We start from the raw sequence: 18,879 nt of genomic DNA, 5'->3' as shown, positions 1-18,879 counted from the left end.
GTGAGACCCTGTCTTAAAAGTAAACTAACACCCCAACTTAATAATAGAACTGTCTTAGGCGATAAAATTAGTCTCCTAAGTAGATATTTGCAGTCCTGTGTTTACTATAGCGTTATGTATGATTCACAGTAGCCAGGATATGGAAGCAACAAGTGTTCAGTGACAGATGAATGGATAAGGAAAATAAAAATATGATATATATGTATGTGTATATCTTATATATATATCTGTATCATATGTATGTGAATATTGCTTAAAGTGGAAGGATAGACTGTCATTTATAAACAAGGATGGGCATGGAAAGCATAATTATCCTGAGTAAAACAAGGCAAGCAGAGGAAAAGAAGTAATACATAATTTCATTTTTATATGGAGTGTAAAGAACTCAGAGAAACAGTAGAAGGTGGTTCTCAGGGCTTGAGGACTAAGGAATGAGATGGTGTTGGCCAAAGGCTGCAAACTTTCAGTTATAAAATGAATGATAAGTCTAATGTACGGCACAATATCTAGAGCTAATAGTAAAGTGTTACATGCTTGACAGTTGCTCAGAGCATAGATCTTAGGTCTTCTCACCACAAAAAAAGTGAGGTGACGGATACATATTAGATAAATGTGGTAACCGTTTAGGCGATTTAGTATATACATGCAAATATATATATGCCCAGAAATACATAAACATCACACTGTATATCATGAATATACATACAGATACGCACACGAAAGTTTTACTTTTGAATTTTACCACTATAATGCTAAAAAAGTTTAAACATCTATCCAGTTCATTGGAAGCCATCATTTAACCCTGTTGAGCTGCTGCATCGTCTAGAATATGGTTTATACTTTAGCGCAGAAATAAGAATGTAGCATGGGCCACATTCTTCCTGGTATCTTACTCGGCAATTCATGTTATTATTTTGTGTTTTACTGAGCAGAACTCTAGGCGTCTAGAAATCGCATCATTTAACCAACAATCAAGAGCCACAAAGTGGTAAAACCAAACCTTTTTTTTTTTTTTTTAAGATCTATGCCTTTTATTTTTCAACTACATAAAGGCTACATCATAGATTTTACCTCACTTTTAAAATTTTATTTATTTATTTAATCACTTTATAGCCTATTGTTTGGCTGTAGGTCTCCTCCTCTGTCTCCATCAGCTGCTGGGTGAAGCTTCTCAGAAGACAGTTATGCTAGGCTCCTGTCTGCAAGCATAGCAGAGAATCATTAATAGTTACAGGGGTTGGCTCTCTCCCATGGGGTGGGTCTCAAGTTGGGCCAGTCATTGACCTGCCATTCCCTCGATCTCTGCTCCATCTTAATCCCTATACTTCTTGTAGGCAGGACAGATTTTGGGTCAAAGGTTTTATGGGTGGGTTGTTGTCCCCCTCCTCCCACTGGAAGTCCCATCTAGTTATAGGAAGTGACCACTTAAGGCTCCTTAACTCCTGGTGAAAGGTGTCTCAGCTAGGGTCATCCCCCATAGATTTCTGGGAGCCTCCCCTATCCAGAGATGCCCCCTCTCCCAGTCCCCCCCTGATCCCCTCATTCCCCTCCCCCCCCTTTTCACCCAGTTCCCTCCCTTCATTTATTTTAGATGTCTATTTCCACTTTTGAGTGAAATTCAAGCATCCTCCCATGGGCCCTCCTTGTTACTTAGATTCTTTGGGACTGTGGATTATAGCACAGTTAACCTGTACTTTATGGCTAATATCCACTTATAAGTGTAATATAAGTGATAATAGTAGCTTTTGCCTTGAACCTCTTGTCTAGGCCAAGTGCTATACACTTAATATTTCTAGTTTTTATTTTAGTCATGTAGGGAAGTTGTTATCCCTGTTTCACAGGTGAAGAACTAGGGGTTTAAAGAGGTTAGGAGTCTCCTTAACTAAGCAGTTGGACCAGGATTTGAACTCTCTGTAGGCAGAGACAGCTTCTAACTCTCATCCTCTACCTCCTGGTCCCTGCTTCTTCAGGGGTATAGAAGGAAAGGACTTAGAGAAAGCAGCCCCCATTTTTTTTTTTATTACTTTCCCAGCAGTCTTCAGAAATGGTCTGTTTTGCTCCCTTGGCACATGTGGTAATTCATGGAACTTGTGACTCAGTTTCCCACCCACAGTTCACCCCTCCCACTTCCTTTCAGCACCATCTCTGTGTAACCAGGGCAGAATCTACAGCCTTTTTTCTCTTTCACTTTCTAGTAGTCCCAGGATTTGGGGGCTTTTGGCCCTTTCCTGCCTCCAGCCCCTCTGCTGAGATTCTTCCCTGCTTGCAGAGCCAGTGGGAAGCTGACGTGAGAGTAGGTCTCTCCAGCTGCCTATCAGAGGAGCCTGTAACCCGCCTGCCAGCTGCTTCCCAGGACCCCAGGCTTGTGTCCTCTCTGACTTAGGGCCTCTGGGAATCCCCTAGATGCTTGTATGCAGTGACTTGGTTGAAAATGTCAGTTCCCAGATGTTTTTTTCTACTCAGATGGAGTGTAGGAGGGTTAGCCTCTGCTCCAGCTGCTTTTAGAACATTCAGGGCCAGAGCCCTGAGCACTTTGACACTACTGGGCTTTGTGGAGATACCTCAAGGACCCCAAGGCTTCTGTCGTCATGAGCACAGCTTGGTACTTACATGCATATGCACATTTTCTTGGTAATTTTCCATAGTTTTCCTTAGATTGTCAGATATGAACTTTTAATCTAGAGAGAATTCCTAGTGCTGTGGACCATCTGAACATCCAGTGCAGGATAGTGGTATTTCTGCCAAAGGTGAGCAGAGATAGATGGCCAAATAGTGCCAAAGCTCATAGCTACCCTGTGGGATGTTCTAGACTCCCACCGTGACGTGCACAACCTGGCTCTTATTTCATTGCACACAGCCCTCTAGTGCTCTCAACATGTCTCGAGTTTCCTGGTTTGAGTCCACGGAAGGACTATAGTGAGCGTTGGTGTTGTGAGCATTGAGAGAATTGACAATGGCAAGAAATGTGTTGGGGCTAAGCATAGTGGCAGACACCTTTAATCCTGAACTCAGGGGCAGGTGAGCTCTCCGGGAGTTTGAGGCCAGACTGGCTTACAAAGAGAGTTCTAGGACAGCCAGGGCCACACAGAGAAACCCTGTCTCAAAAAGCAAAACAAAGCAAACCAACCAACTAACCACCAACAACAAATAAACAAAAACAGAAAGAAAACCCTGTCTTAAAAAATCGAAAACAAAACAAACTAAAATTATGTTGTGAGCTTCAGTTTTGTCTGGCGTCCACTGCCAAGGGTACCACTAAATGCATCTTGCATGCTGTTGTACCTAACCGCCATAATGCCCCAAGAAAGTTGGGACTGTTGTTTTACATGTGGAGAAACTGACTATAGTAGGAGTCTGAGTGACTTGCCATAGATTATATCACAAGTGAGCCAGTTAGAAATGTGTAACTAACGCACACCAGCTCACCTGCCTTATTTTTAGGGAAAAAGCAGAAAAAGAAACTGTTTTACATAGGACATACAGCCACAGAACTTGTGATACTGAGAACATCGCTGTGTGTTAGCCTGTATGAGAAACCACAGTCACAGGGAAATCCTGAGAGAAGGCTTCGGGCATAATGCAGTGAAGCACTGGTGTCTGCGGGAGAAGGGTATGTCTCCGTCAGATTAGATAGGGAGTTTTTCTTTCTACAGCTTTATGAACTCACACACCACAGCGTTCACCTAGTAAAGAGTACAAGTCAGTGCCCTTCCTAGTTGGACATCCGTTGCCATCCCCATCACCCACAAAGAAACCCTGCTTGTTTTGCCGCCACCCTCTTGTTCCCTCCCTGCCCAGGCAGCTGCTGACCTACTTAGTGTCTGCAGATGAGGACTTCGACACTTAGAGAGTCGCAGTGTGAGAATCATGGTGTTGGGGACGTATCCTTCCTCAGAGAATAGTTAAGAGAAATGAAATTTGATTCTAATATATGTAATAGATGGCTTTATTAGCTAAGAAGCTCTGAGCATGTCTCTGATTGACCTCACTTTGGGATTGATGTAGGCAAGGGGCAGGAGGTTTTGTAAGATTTATGTATGTGTGTGTGTATGCAGAAGTGTGCTCATGCGCAGAGACCGAAAGAAGATGCCAGGCGTCCTCGTCATTCTGTCTGTTCCTTTTTGCTATAGCTCTTAGCTACCAATGTTTGTGACATTTTAAAGGTTTACGTAAGATACTCTGAAGTATTCCTAAACTCTGCCCACTTACCAGGTATGCGGGCCGTCATGCTTTTCATCAGTAGAATGTCAGCACGGGCTGTTGTACTAGCACCCCACCCCTCCTGTCGTCTACAGAGCCATAGGCAGGGACTTTGAGAGCAATGCAGTGCTTCTTGTTCTCCCGTGTGCCTCACACACTGTGGCCTGTGAAGAGTTAACGTTCAGAGTCTCCCTCCCTACGCCAGGAGCTTCCTCAGGCCACACTGTGTCAAGCTGTTTTTCTGTCCATAACATGCAGTCACAAATCTGGCACACAGTGAGTGATCAGTAAATGTTTGGATGATTGGATGAATATCGTAGAGAACTATTGTAATACTTTCTTGCTTCTTTTCATCCTACTCAGTGTATTTTGGGGGGTGACTTTGGCAGGACTCTTAGAGGAGCTGAAGAGGAACCTGAGCTGGAAGTGATTCCAGTTTGCTCCAGTTCTCTACTGTTGCACCACACATCACTTTGGTATGCAGTAGTGGGAACAGCAGTAGTAACTTTTCTCTTGATTTCTGTAGGTTAGAACTTTGGACAGCTTGCCTGAGTAATTCTGGCGTTTATCTCTCATGCATAGGTAGTGACTGGAGTTGGATTAACAGGGTTGTGCAATAGCTAGTGACTGACCATGCATGCAGCTCAGGCGTCCTTGGGTGGTCACTTCCTGGAGCTAGTTTGGGTTCCTCATTGTATGTCAGCCTCTGATTTTCTGTTATTGCTCAAGTGCTGGAGACAGGCATCCCAGAAGAGCCAGATGGACTCTGTATGAGACCCACTAATTTCATCCTAGAGTCAGACAGATACCATTGATCCTTTTATGTTAGAAATTAGAGACTAGCGTATAGCTCAGTAGTATGTGGAAGACCCTGGATGGGTTCCCCCCTCCCCGCCTCCCGAAAATGAAAGAGGAAGAAATGAAAGAGAAGGAAGAAGAGCAGTTAGTCCAAAAGCCATCTCATAACTCATTCAAAAGGATTTAAGTTAGGAACCGCCCCCCTCCCCCCATCGCCTTTTTAATTTTCTTGATGGTGCTAAAGCTTCAGTGTATGTATGCTAGGCTAGTGCTCTATCACCTTTTAGGTGTCAGTCATGTTAGACAGCATCAAACAACTTGTAGACAGGTTGCAGAACTACTACAAACATAGATGGCTGTCTTCCCTTCATTTGCACTTGAGACCCCTAAGGTTGGGGGAGCCATGCCCAGAGGCACCCACCTGGCACCAGCAGAGCTGGAGCTCAGCCCAGCCCGGGACCTTGGCGAGCCTGCCTGGAAGTGATTTCACTTTCCTTTCCTGCCCCTCCCTTTGTTGTAGAGGGGGCTTCCCCTTTCTGGAAGTTTTGTTTCGCAGCTGAGCCCCAACCAACTTAGATAAGGCACGAATGGCAAGAGAGCGAGGGAGCAGCATGCCTGGCCACCAAGAAGTCCAGTGAGACTGTTTACTACTTCATCCCAGTGGCCCGCTTAGAGCCACAGACTGACAGATTGTAGGCCCCCTGCCCTACATAAATCACAACATGGCCCTGCTGGCTAGGGCACAGCTGCTGAGAGGGTGAGATTTAAAATTGATATCCCACAGTATTTTTTTTTCTTTTGCTGTGTATTAAAAATTGCAAGGCAAATTCATAGACTCAACCAAACATCGGTGAAAAGACTGAAGAATTTGATCTCCAGCACAAACTCCAATGCAGAGGTCGAGATGTGGTAGTACTGCCCTGTACTCTTAGCACTAGGGAGGCTGAGGCAGGAGAATCAGAAGTTTGAGGCCAGCCTGGGATACATCATGAGACTGACTTAAAATCAGAAACCACAAGTGAGAAAATTCAGCACAGAACTTGGCTTAAGCGTGGTTACTGCATCTGGTGTTTGTTTTGGCAGGCACAGAAGACCGCTTTCTTGAGCCTCCCCATTTCCTGCTCCATTTTTTTAAATTCTTTCTTTGAGTCTAGAGACTGGGGTAGCTGGGTGGGCAGGGGACAAAAAAGTGACAGAAAGGAAATAAACACTTAAGAAAAAAAAATCTTACTAGATGCTAGACCCCATTGCAGGTCACTGCCGTGCTTAAGCCTGCTTACAGACCCCATCCTGCTCCACATCTGCCATGTGACCTTGGGCAAGCTACTGACCTCTCTGTGCCTCCTCTGTCTTTAGTAAAGCCGTCTCTATAATGCTTTCTTTGTCTTAGACATGGTATACAATCAGGGAGACCACCTAGACTTCTGTTAATAGTGAGCTTTGAGAGTCCTCATAGCCACGTTCAAGGCAGTTTAACACCCATATTTCACAGTTGTCCCTTGGTCAAGGAAGTTGGCCAGTATCATAAGAGGCCACTCTGAGGGGACAGACATTAGCCTCCAAATCCCTGGTTGTGTCCACTGCAATACCCTCCAACCATGAGGCTTTCTTGACTCCCACAGTGAGGCAGGAACCTTTAAAACCTCCAGGCAGGGGTGCCACCTACCTACAGTGCACAGTTGCTGAGAGTGGCTGAGAATGCTTCAGATGGAGGGAAGAGGCCTGGAAAGGTCAGGAATTACATTGGGCTTGAGAATTTAGAGGGTCCTGTGTGGCAGAGCAAGAAAGTAGAAATGGTGAAAGGCTGCAGAGGAAGGCAGGGTGGGGTCAGTGTGGCACTTGAGGGGTTAGGGTTCTGCTGATGTTAAATGAAGCAGAGGAATCCACGGCCCAGTTTCTGTTTCAATAACAACCCTGGGGCTGCATGGGAAATTGCCTTTGGGGTAAGAGGGATGCAGGACTGTGTTGAGGGCTTCTGCATGGCACTTAGTGGGTATATAGTGGGCACACCGAAACTGTTTTACAAGCAGAAATGATGGAATCCATTGACAAACTGTAGGTGGGTGGCAGAGGAGGAGAATCAAGAATGGCTCTAAGCTCTCAGCTCCAGCAGTCTGTGACAGGGGCAGGCTGGGAAGGGACAGTCAACACAGGCTGTGTTGACTAGGAAGCCCAGTAACACACAAAGCGGGCAGCATCACACATTCTTAGAGAGTTTGGGGCTCTTTGAGGGCCATGAACATATAGTAGTTAAAGGAAGGGATTGCTCTCTTCCCCCCCCCCCCCATTGTCACACAGATGGTAGGACTGAGGTTTTTGGGGAGAAGCTCTAACATATAGGTCCCAGTGGAGGCAGGAGACCCAGAGGGAACTGGTGTCAGGGTACCCCTTGGGAAATGTGACCAGAGAAATAAGAAACAAATAGAAAGGTCTTCTTGTCCCCTATCAGTGTGGAAGTCACTGATGCCCTTGTATGCCCCATCATCCTACCCTTTCCTTCTGTCACACCACCTCCCACAGCAGGTCTCACGGCTCCACTCAGACAACGGGAGTCTGGGCTTTCCATGTGCGGAGGCTGGGAGCCTGCTGGGAGCCTGCTGGGGCCTCTGATCAAAGCCATACTCAGCACTGCTCCCTGCATGGGTACTGAATGCTGGGTCCTGCACTGCACGTACCCTAGGGCACTAGGGAGCACTCTGATGCCAGATTTGTCTGCCTGTCTGCTACCAGCTTCCTTCACAGGGAGGATTTGGGGACTACTGAATTAGTAGATCCTGGCTTTTCCATCAGGTATCTACAGCTCATATTGCCTATAGAGATGCCAGGCAGTTTTGCCCCCCTGAGAAACCTTTCGTAAGGTCACTTCACACTCCCATACCCTATGTCCTCTGTTTTTTTAAAAAAAAAAAATCTGCTTGCTTTTTTTGTAACTTCTGCAAAATATTTCATCTTTTCAAAGAGGAAAAAAAAAAAAGGCAGGAAATGACCTTTCAAGTGTATTTGGAAAGCAGTTTAGGGTTGTAATGGAATCTGCCCTAGCAATGAGGACTAAGAGCTGCAACCTTGAACAGACTGTAGCTCTTGGCACAGCCCAGGGCCTCTTTAGTTTCCAGAGCCAGGGAGAGCAGCAGAGAGCCCCGAGGGAGATGCCATCCTGTGGGGATGACAGCAAGCATCTATGGGGGCTTTGTCCTCTTACATCAAGGCCTCTGAAAATAAGGGCTTTTCTTTTCAAGCCTGGGTGTTCAAGGTCAGGTAGAGCCCACAGAGGTGCCCAAGCCTCTAGAGATTGAGGCAGAGCTTTGGTCTTTTGCACCCCACAGAGCACAGGCTGAGATCGCAGCTATTAGACACATTGGCTGTTGGCTCTGTCTGGATTATTCCCTAGCCATCTTCAGTTTGTATGAGATAGAATTTTTGTTGTTAGTTTGGTTGTCTGGTTTCTGAGGAGTCTCCCTTTGCAGTTCTGTGTGTAGACCAGGCTCGCCTTGACTGTCTTGGGAGTCATCCTCTTCTTCCAGGTGCTAGGATTATAGTCAGATGTCGCATACCACCTTTTTTTTTTTTTTTTTTTTTTTTTTTTTTCAATTTACTTAAAGGTGACCTTAAGCACCTTTAAGTGAACCATGTGTACATCTGGAGAGCCCTTTCCTTTCATCGCCAGTATTATAATCTGCCACAGTAGATGAGCCCATTCAGTAACCTTCTCTTGGGTTACATTGTCTCGTCTCCAGTGTGTACCTCACACCCACTAAGGTGCCTAGTATATCCATGGGTCGAAGTGGACAATGAAATGTCCAGGCTGGATGAGACTTCAAGATCACACTCTATTATCATTCAGATGGAGGAAAGGAAGCTAGGAGAGGGTGGTCTGGGAGTCTGCCTCCTGTGTGAGGGCTGTGAGGGCAGGGCAGACCTTCAAGGCTGTTGTGATGCAGGGCCCATTCTTTGCTCTTTCCCCCTAGAGTCTAGAACACAGGTCATCACGTACTGAACTCTGTCCATGAGCTAGGTCTCTCAGGTAGAATAGAGCACATGCCGGCCAGGATTGTGGACAGGTAGAATTTCTGTTCCACCCAGCAGCAAAAGCACAGGAGAAGGTATAGGTTTTTGGCTGTCTGCAGCACCTTTAAACAGAGAGTAAACAAAGGAGCCGAGTGAAATGTCAGAAGGGAAGGTTTACTGGCAGCTCAGCTACAGTGGGACACAGCAATGTTTTATTCATTGGCACCTCTCATATCTCAGGGAACTTTTCAGACCCTGTAAGCTTGTATCCTTACCGCATCTTCACTTCAGCCCATAAACTTCAAGAGAGTTTTGGTTGCTCCCATGGCGCAGGGGCAAAGGGCAGCATCCATCCAATGTGTCCCACGTGGTAAGTAGGGAGGCTGGCTGGACAGCTGCCCTAGATGAGTTCCACTGCAGCACACTGGCAGCCTTTGACCTCAGCGATGTCAGCAGGAATGATGACAGCAGTGAGCTCTGCACTAGGCATTAGGACCTGTAGATTCTAGAACCTTGGGTAAAACACTCTCCTATTGTTCTTATTATTACTACTTATGATCAGGCTTTACTATGTCACCCTGTCTGGTCTAGAACTCCCTGTGTAAACCAGGTGGCCTCAGACTCACAGAAATCCACCTGCCTCTGTCTCCTGGGATTAAAGGTGTGTGCCACTATGACCCTCTAGCAATCTCATTTGATTTGAGCTTCAGTTTTTTCTGAGGCTTGAAAAAAACAGCCTTTTCTAGGTGGGCTTTGGAGTGTCTATCAGTTAATTTTGCCATAAGCTTTCTGATAACTGACCAAATATTTGTCGAGCACCTGCTATAGGCCAGGCCCTGTCCTGATCCTGAATGCATCAAAGATGTTGCTCTGCTGGGCCAAGGCTAAGGGGAGAAAGCAGCACAGATGCCCCATGTTAGTGACCATTTATTGAGAACATTCTTATGTCTGTGTGTGTGAATGGATCAGGTGTGTGCCTTATTTAATTTTTTTTTAAGATTGGGTCTCTTGTGGCCCAGACTGGCTTTGAATATACTGTACCATCAAAAATGACCTTAAACTTCTGACTCTCCTGCCTCTGCCTCTTGAGTGCTGGGATTGCAGGCATACACAGTCACACTCAGCATTGTTTTACTCTTTTTAATCATTGAATGTTTCTGAGCCAGGTATGATCATGAGCCTGACTCCTTTCCTGAGTTCCCCTCATGCCAGCAGAGGATGAAAGACTTAAGGGTGAGCGAGAGGTAGAGGTAGGGAGCAGGTGAAAATGCGAGAAGGAAAGGCCAGCTTGTGTGGTGCTCCGGCTTATGTGTAGGTGCTGTGTGCAGGTGACTCCTGAGAGAGGAAACTGAGGGAGGCCTGAGCTGAGGGCCATAGAGTTTTGTTTTGGGCAACAGATTATAGAGGTAACACGTTGCCAAGGAGAAAGAAAAAGCAAGAGAAGCCTAAGAAGGAAGAGGATGTTGTTCTTCATAATGATGTCATCTAGGTGTCTTCATCTCAGCATGAGTGAGTTGATACTGAGCAAGTGAATGGCCATGCCACAGGATTCAGAGATGTACAGAGCAACAAGAGGAAACACTGAGGAGCGAAAAAGACAGCATGGGGGCACCATTGTTAGGTGCTGGCCTTGAAGAACGTCAGTGATCTGAGAAGTTGAAGTCACTCTACTTCCCAGCTTCAGTTTCCTCATTTCTCAAGTAGGGGCTAGAAGAGTCCTGTGCACAAGCTGCTGACAGTGACCCAGCATGGCCACTCTGAAGTAGGATTCTGGCTATTAATAGTTTATTATTTATTCAGTTAAGTAGGAAAGATGATGGTGTTTGCCCTTGTGACAGGGAGATTATAAAAGAGTGACTAGTGGTCGTTCAAATCTTGATTCTGTATACATTCTGTACTCATATGAAACATGGGGCTGAGGTGGTCCAGGCTTAGGTATTTTGTTTTAGCAGCACAAGGTGGGTTGAAATGGAAATGAAAATAAAACAGCATCTGGAGAAGAATTGGGCAGGACTTCTGACAGTGAAAAAGCACAGAGCCCTTGATGTGTCAGTTCTGCTTTTAAGGAAACAAACCCCAGGTCTTACGGGGAGGGTAATTGAATCAGTCTGGGCAGTGACCACAGAGGCTCACTCAGCGGCTAGCAGCTGAGGACTGCGAAGACTGTGGATGTAGTTTCAGTGTTTTGATGTAATCATTGTACATGGTTCTCGGGGTAGTTTGGACTTATTTATAAGACATAAGCTTAAATGGAGAAAACAAGATGAAAAGTAAAGTTTTGGCCAGTCACAGTAGCTCATGCCTGTAATCCTAGCATCTGGGAAGCTAAGGCAGGAGGATTGCTGTGAGTTGGAGGCCCACCTGGGGTACAGAGTGAGATCCAGCCCAGCCTGGTCCATTGTGTGAGACCTTTCCCCCAAGAAGAAGAGAAAGGAAAATGGTTTTAGTGGGTAGGGGCTCTTGCCTCACAGGCCTGACTGCCAGAGTTCAGACCCCAGAACGACATGGAGAGAGCTCCCAAAGATGTCCTCTGATTCCCATGGGAGCATGTGGCTCCCACACACCTACACCCACTTCATGTACACGCACAATAATAATAAAGATATAAAAGAATAACTGAAAATTTTGTTTACAAAAATCTTAAGGGAAAAGGAAGGGAAGGAGGAAGGGAGGGATTTTGTGTGTCACAGACTTTTCTGGAAGGTATACTGTGATTGGGGAGACTGGAATGGAGTAGAGACACTCAATTCTTGCATCCTCCCATTTGTACTTTGTTTTATTCCTCATGCACACAATCTTAAAGCTCAATAATTTATGGGCTAGGGTTGTAGTTGAATGGTAGGACACTGCCTAGCATGCAGAAGGCCTTGGGGCACATCTCCAGCACTAATAATAATTAATAATAAAAGCAAATCATTTCCCTAAGGAAGATTTAGAAAGTAAGCCAGCTGTGCTGCATACCTGTAATCCCAGCAGTTGGGAAGTAGAGACAGGCTGATCAGGAGTATCAGGCCAGCCTTGGTTACATGGTGAATTCGGGGTCAGCCTGTGCTACATGAGACCATCTCAGAAAAGTAGAGAAGAAAAAAAAAATACTCAAAAATCAGTTTTTGCCAGTTGTGGCACACACTTGTAGGATTTGCTGAAGGAGGTGGAAGCAGGAGGATCTGACTTTGAGACTAGCCTGTGCTACACATTAAAGCCAGGTGGTGGTGGTGCACACCTTTAGTCCCAGCACTTGAGAGGCAGAGGCAGGCAAATCTCAGAGTTCAAGGCCAGTCTGGTCTACAAAGAGAGTCCAGAACAGCCAGGACTATATAGAGAAACAGTCTCAGAAACAAACAAAAACAAAATCACAATTTAAATACTCATGTGATTATATGATTTTATTTTACTTAATGGTATATATGAACATTTCCTCATGTTTGTCTGTCTGTTGAGACAGGATCTTGCTATGTAGCTCAGGCCAGCTGGACCCAAGATCATCCTTCCCTGGCACCCTAAATGGCTGTGATTCCAGGCCTATGCCACCACAGGATGAAGAACACAGACATGAGAGAAAAGTGAACTTGGATGTTTGTGTGTTGAGTTAGAAAATTCCCCAGAGCTGTGTTTGGAATCACTGTTCCCGGGGAAATGGGGATAGGTGCTTTCCAGGACTGGGTTTGGAGCTTGGCAGTGATCTTTCTCTGTGGCAACAGCATCAGCTTTCTGCCCCCGTGCAGCCCAGAGGTCAGATGGAGCCAGAGCAAGGTCAGAGCCCCAGGGAGTCTGTCCCAGTGAGAGGCTAGCACCTCAGATTCGCAGGCAACTCCTGCTGGTGTCAAATCCTGGAAAGATGAGTGCAGCCTTCCTGCAGCCCCTGGGGTCATTCTATTATCCCACAGATAGGGAGCAGGCGGGGTAGGGGTTGGGAGTGGGTGGGTGAAAGCAATGTGATCCAGGTGTATTTATAGAGCCCTCCTCTGTAGCAGGTGCCGAGTGGAGCATCTTGGAAGGAAGCAGCAGAGCAGATTGGCTTAGCTGCCAAGATCAGGCCTTTCAGTCTGGTGCATTGAAAATCCAGACTCAAATCCCTTTTTTCATGGAACTGATGTTCTAACTGGAAAAGAGCTGAGGAAAGAGGCTGCAACAGATGGTGTGGGGCGCCCAGGATCTGACCCATCCTGTGGGCAGCTGGTGTCACGTGGGGAAACATCTGAGCCTGAGCCCCGCTAGGTCAGGGTATAAAGCACACACAGTGCATATATTTCCTGGGTGGGACCATCGAGGACCATCAAGAGGGATGAAGTAAAACGGCACTCCTTGACTGTCTTCACCACTCTTTCTACTGGCAGCATTGTCATTTGTACTTGTTGCTACAACGTGATCACCATTTTAACAGGCCGTTTTAGCTGTGCTAAGGTTTCAGTTTTCCCAAAGGAAGGGGAGGCAGAGTGACCAGTAGAAGAAAGCACCTCCAGGAATTTCTTCAGCAGAGACCCTTGCCACAGCTAAGACAGATAGGCAGGGTGCGCCATCTTCTGGGTGCAGGGGGTACTGCCTCGCACAAAATTTTGCCGTGCCTTCATTTTACAGATGGGGAAACTGGCCAGAGAGGCAGGGTGTTTGCTCCTAATAGGCTATGAAGTATAATGTATAATGTATGGTATGTTCCTTCCTTACATCCTTGGCTCTCTTCTCTCTGGACCATTGTCCACCACATGGCAGCGAGTGTTCCTGGTTTCACGCCCTTCTTCCACTCCAACGTCCTCCATGTGCTCTCCCTACTGTCTCCATTGGAAGACTCATGGGAACCTTGAAGCCAGTCAGGGAATTAACTAGTGAACAGTTGGTTGCTTTCCACTCTCCTGGCATCCCAAGTGCTCCTCCGTGAGTCCCCTCTCAGTAGCCACGTCTCTGTCCAACTCCTGACGTATGTCAGAAACCAAAATTCCCTGTATCACAGTGCCTGTGTGGTCCCTGCAGCCTTCTCACATCTGACCTGCCCAGAAGCCTCCTACTGTACCCCACAAACCATGGCTGTCTTCGTGACCTTACCTAAAACTCCTCCAGGATGATGTCCGCCTCTGCTCACCCTTAGTGTCCCCCTATGTCACTGTCCCCTCCTGCAAGACTTCTCTGCTCTTCTACCATACCCTTTCTTCCTCGGAGCCTTAGTACTTGCTGTTCTCTTCCTTGGGACATTCTCTGCCTTTCTCTTTATATTTTAAATTTTTATTGGAGACAGGGTCTCATTCTATTAGCCCAGAGCTCCCTGTGCAACTGTATAGCTCAGGCTGGCCTCAAACTCGCCTCGGAAATCCTCCTGCCTCGGTCTCTTCAGTGCTGGGGTTACAGGTGTAAACCACCATGCTCAGAGTCTTCCCATGCCACCCTTGGATCTCGACTGACATGTCACTTCCCGAGTCTCAGTCTTGTTCAGGTCCCTGAAGCCCTGAACACATGGTCTCGACCTAAGCAATGGTGAACTCTAAGCTCTGTGAGGTAGAGAATGGTGTTGACTTGCTCTTTGCTCCCTCTTTAGTCTCTTATCAGTACTGGGCACGGGGTATGGTAAGTGTGGAATGCTGGTCACCACCTTTACTTTGAATGAAGATGGAATACATGTTCTTTGTAAAGATACTTTCTACATTTATTTCATCACGCGTGCGTGTGTGCATATGTGTATCCAGGAGGTGCACAGTGCAGGTGTGACTGTCCAAGGATAATGTGCAGAAGTTAGTTCTCTCTTTCTACCACATGGTTTTTGGGGACTGAACTCAGATCTTCAGGCTTGGTGACAAGCACCTTTACCCAGTGGGCCATCTCCCTGGTCCTCATGCATAATCATTCTTTCTTTCCTTCCTTCCTTTTCTCTTCTTTTCCTTTATTTTTTCTTTTCTTTTTCTCTTCTCTTTCTTTTTTTCTTTTCTTCTTTTTTCTTTCTTTGTCTCTACATAGCCCTCAGTGTCCTGGAACTCATTAGACCTGTCTGGCCTGGAGCTTGCAGAGATCCCTCCTGCTTCTGCCTCTTGAGTGCTGAGATTAAAGTCATGTGCTTGTTCTTTAAGATGAGGATAGCAGTTTAACTGGAATTACATTCTTATGTTTGGTTTCGGTTTCCTGTGCCTTCTGTGCTCAGTCTTCAGGGAAAGGCAATAGTGTTATTTTATCAGAGAATATTAGTGTCTCACTACTACTCTCCTGCTCCTGTCCCCACAGGCCTGAGGAGCGATGCAACAGGCATGATGGAGGTCGAGTCCTCCTACTCAGACTTCATCTCCTGTGACCGGACAGGCCGTCGGAATGCAGTCCCTGACATCCAGGGTGACTCGGAGGCTGTGAGCGTGCGGAAGCTAGCTGGAGACATGGGCGAGCTAGCACTTGAGGGGGCAGGTCAGAGCCAATGCCCCAACATCCCCATGGGCAGGTGGGGAGGTACTGTGCGAGCACTTGGTAGCCTCTGGGTCCTGCACTTCCTCAGAGAAGCAGCTACATTTAAATTGGGGCTGGCCGTGATTGTTGGCAGAGCCCAGCCAATGTCTAGGGTGGAGCTTGCCAGCATCCTGGTTCTGAGGGCTCCAGTGGACATCTAGGGCACTTCCCTTCCTTTTTGCCCCCACTCCACCAATAAGCCCTGTCAGATCTCTGTGATAGATCCCAACCCCCTCTGCCTTGTTCCATGCCTTTCCCCATCCACACAACATCACATGATTTGTTCATTAGGAGTCCCTTCCCTTGCACAGCAGATAGCAGGATTAGCCAGCCATACCCGTCCTTTCAGACTTCTGCCCCAGACTCCCTGGGAACACTCAGAGCCAAGCTGCTCTTTAGTGCTCTGCAGAAGTCATGCACTACTGGCCAGCCTGCTTGCTCTTGGCTTCTACTCATGCCTTGTTACCCACGCCTTCCCCCCGCCCCCATCTGTCTGGTTCTCTGTAATGGGGAAGGGCTTCCTTGTCAGGGCCTTGACCTCACTGTTGCCCCTGAATAGATCAGCCCCAAGTGGAGCTGGGGCCACCTGCTGCCCGTTTACTCTCCGGTCAAGTTTAGCAGATGCTCCAAGAGGCCTCCTGAGAGCTAATATTCTGCCCCTGTCACATTATTCTCAGAGGTCTCTTTTCTTTGACATTAAGCTCCAGGAGAGAGGGCCTCTGTTATTCCTCTACATGGCAGGCAGTTTGTAACCAGAGGCTGAATAACCTAAAAAAGAAACCAAGAGGACCCAGTATTGTCTGGGAGACCCTGCTCTCCACTTCTCCCTCCATTCCCCCAGAGTACTCTGTTCAGGTCAGGCCTGCAGTTTGCCATAGACCCTTCCTTGCTTGGGAAGCCTTCCCTACCAGTTCCTCTCTGCTGCAGGCATGGAGACCACGCTTGCTATATCACTTCCCAGAGTGCACTGCAGCTTCCTACTGTGTTACTCCAGTAGCAGCTGGTCCTTGCAGATCCATAACATTGTCTTTGCCACATTGTGTGGCCCTAGTCTAGAGTTCTTGGTCCTCATTGCCCAGAAGTGACTGAGGAAGAAAGAGCAGATTCAACCTTTCATGTGATAGATCAACTAAGGCCAAGAGAATTTGCAAGTTTTCCTAGGCTCATTCAGCAAGTGGTCATAGTATGACAGTCTCTATGCCTTGAGAGAGTGCCTGACCTCTTTCCCCTGGAGACTCACCCAGTTTTTCTGATGGAGGCCTTGTCCTCCCTTGTGCGGGTCCCTACTTTTTGCTCAGGGTTGGACATCTCCACGGTACTCATGCCATACTCCTCTACATCCTCAACTCTTATTCCTCACGTTTTACCTTATCTCCCGGTCAGAGTAAAGGCCTGCAGGCTCTCCAAAGCCATAGTGGGCTTCTTCACCGACTCCCTGGTTCTCATGTGGCAGTTGCTTCTCATTGTGGTGCCTTTTGTGCTAAGGCCTTCCCTGACCACAGCTCGTCTCAAGCAGAGGCGCCTCCTTTCTCCCTTTGTCTCCATGGCCCTGTAAGCACAGCACCACCTCTGAACTGAGATGCTCCAGCATAGGCTGTCTCATCCCCTCTGTGACTGGCAGTGTTTGGCATGTGATTCAGTGGCTGCTTACTGTCCAGCAGAATGAGCAGTGTGCCCAGCTGGCACACCAGGCACAGTGCCAAGGGTTTCTTCAAGGCTTCTGTGCCCTAATCAGCTTTGTCTCCTGCCTTCCTTCCTCCCTCCCTCAGCCATCACAGCTGCTGGTCCCTCATACAGGCCCTTTCAATACTGTTTGCCTTGCCTGAGAGTCTCTGGGGTTTTAGGTCCTCCCAGTACATGGTGCTTGCTAGCCACTGTGACTGATGTCTAAAGAGAAGACATGAGGACAGAACAGTGCTCGCTGCCACAGATCAGAGCACCTCTGATAAGAGTAGAGGCAGAGTGACCAGCTTTGAGAAACCTTGCATGAAGGCCTCACAGTAAACTGTGTTCAGGCATTTCTGAGTCCAGCAGACTCATAGGCCGAGGACACAGCCTTAAATGCTTCTCCTGAGATTCTGACCTGGCAGGCCAAGGGTCCCAGAGTTTTCTCTGCCCCAACTTCCAAGGGCCAATCATAACCTAAGTAGAACAGGACCATAGTTCTCATAGTAGAAGTCGTCCTGGCTTTCTGGTCTCCTTGAGCCTGTGGCCTGCCTGATGTGTGAGTACTCTCCAGCATGCTGTACACAGATTTGTCTGTCCCTGGTGTCTTCTCAGACATGGAGCACAGATGTTGCTTTAGTTTGCCTAATAGGAAGAAAAACCACAGGCCAGTCGGGGGTGGGGGTTTTTACTGACCCTGGGCAGCACAAGTTTCTTTCCTCCTTGGGACTGATAGGAGAGGACCTTCTCCCCAACTAAGGGAGAGCTGGCTCATAGGAAATATGATTGTTTGAGAGGACTTAGGTTCACAGCTTATGCTCCAACAAACCAGATTTAGACGCCAGTCCTCAATAAGCCAATTGCAAGAGCAGAATTAGGAGCTGGAGCAGTGGCTCCGTAGTCAAGGCTACTTCATAGCAGCTCTAGTTCCAGGAGATCCAATACCAGCTTTTGTCCTCCAAAGGTACCATGAATACATGGAAGCAAAACATACATTAGGCAAAACTCATACATGAAAAATAAAAATAAATTTAAAAGGGCCAAGTTAATATGAAGAGCAAGAAAAGGAAATTTATTCAGTGTGGCCACATTGGGAAGAGGGACAAAGAGATCAAGTAACCGCTCCAAACTCATCTTTGGGACCCTGCCATGAGGGTAGATTGAGTAGAGACCAGAGTTGTGCATACCTAAGCTGTCCAGCACAGACATCCTTCCCATATAACTGATCCTTCATTGTTTACAGCCCACAGTCCTCAAGCTCTGACAAGTTGCAGATCTCTTTCCAGGAGAAAAATCCCTCTGGTTGGCTTGGACTTTAGGCTTTTCTCTGGCAGGAGATCCTGGGGTCCATTGTTTCAGTAGTCTGACAGCCAAGGTGAGGGATACAGAGTCTCTGTAGCATGTCTCGTCTTTCAGACTGCTTACTGCAAAGTGATGTGCAGAGTCTCCAGCAACAGAGCAGAGAAAATGGAGTTTAAAGGGTCCCAGCTCATGGGGGCCTCACAAAATGCAAATGTTACTTCTGGAGCAGTCATTGGGTATTAGGCCTCTAGAGGCCGGAAGAACCTCGTGGGAAAGAGCTTTGGTTCAGCCACCATCCTCAGAGGAGGTAGCTTCAGGCCAGGCAGGCTCAGATTGGCACATTTGAGCCACAGTGCCAAGTTCTGTCCACACTATTTACTTCCATGAACACCCAGGGCCAAAGACTACTCTGTGGGGCCCTGGGAGGCCTTCCTGCCAACAAGCCTGTATGGATGCCAGAGAATTCTGCTTAGTGGAAGGAGTAGGGCTCAC

General features: G+C 47.2%; 1 protein-coding gene across 3 annotated transcripts in view; it reads left to right on the top strand.

The window, feature by feature from the left end:
* Pkig (cAMP-dependent protein kinase inhibitor gamma) overlaps positions 1-18,879 on the top strand; it is a 67,185-nt gene that overhangs the window by 46,715 nt on the left and 1,591 nt on the right. For all 3 annotated transcript variants that reach the window (XM_055602220.1, XM_055602218.1, XM_055602219.1), the window contains one exon: positions 15,208-15,381. In XM_055602220.1, the coding sequence (XP_055458195.1) occupies positions 15,231-15,381 (151 nt within the window). In that variant the 5' untranslated portion in view covers positions 15,208-15,230. The remainder of the gene's footprint in view (positions 1-15,207; positions 15,382-18,879) is intronic.

This window comes from Psammomys obesus, unplaced genomic scaffold (assembly GCF_907164565.1).
Source record: "Psammomys obesus unplaced genomic scaffold, mPsaObe1.curated_primary_1811, whole genome shotgun sequence".
In the NCBI taxonomy this organism is placed as follows: Eukaryota; Metazoa; Chordata; class Mammalia; order Rodentia; family Muridae; genus Psammomys; species Psammomys obesus.
The sequence above is the reverse complement of the archived record's forward strand: the minus strand, read 5'-3'. Positions and strand labels throughout refer to the sequence as shown.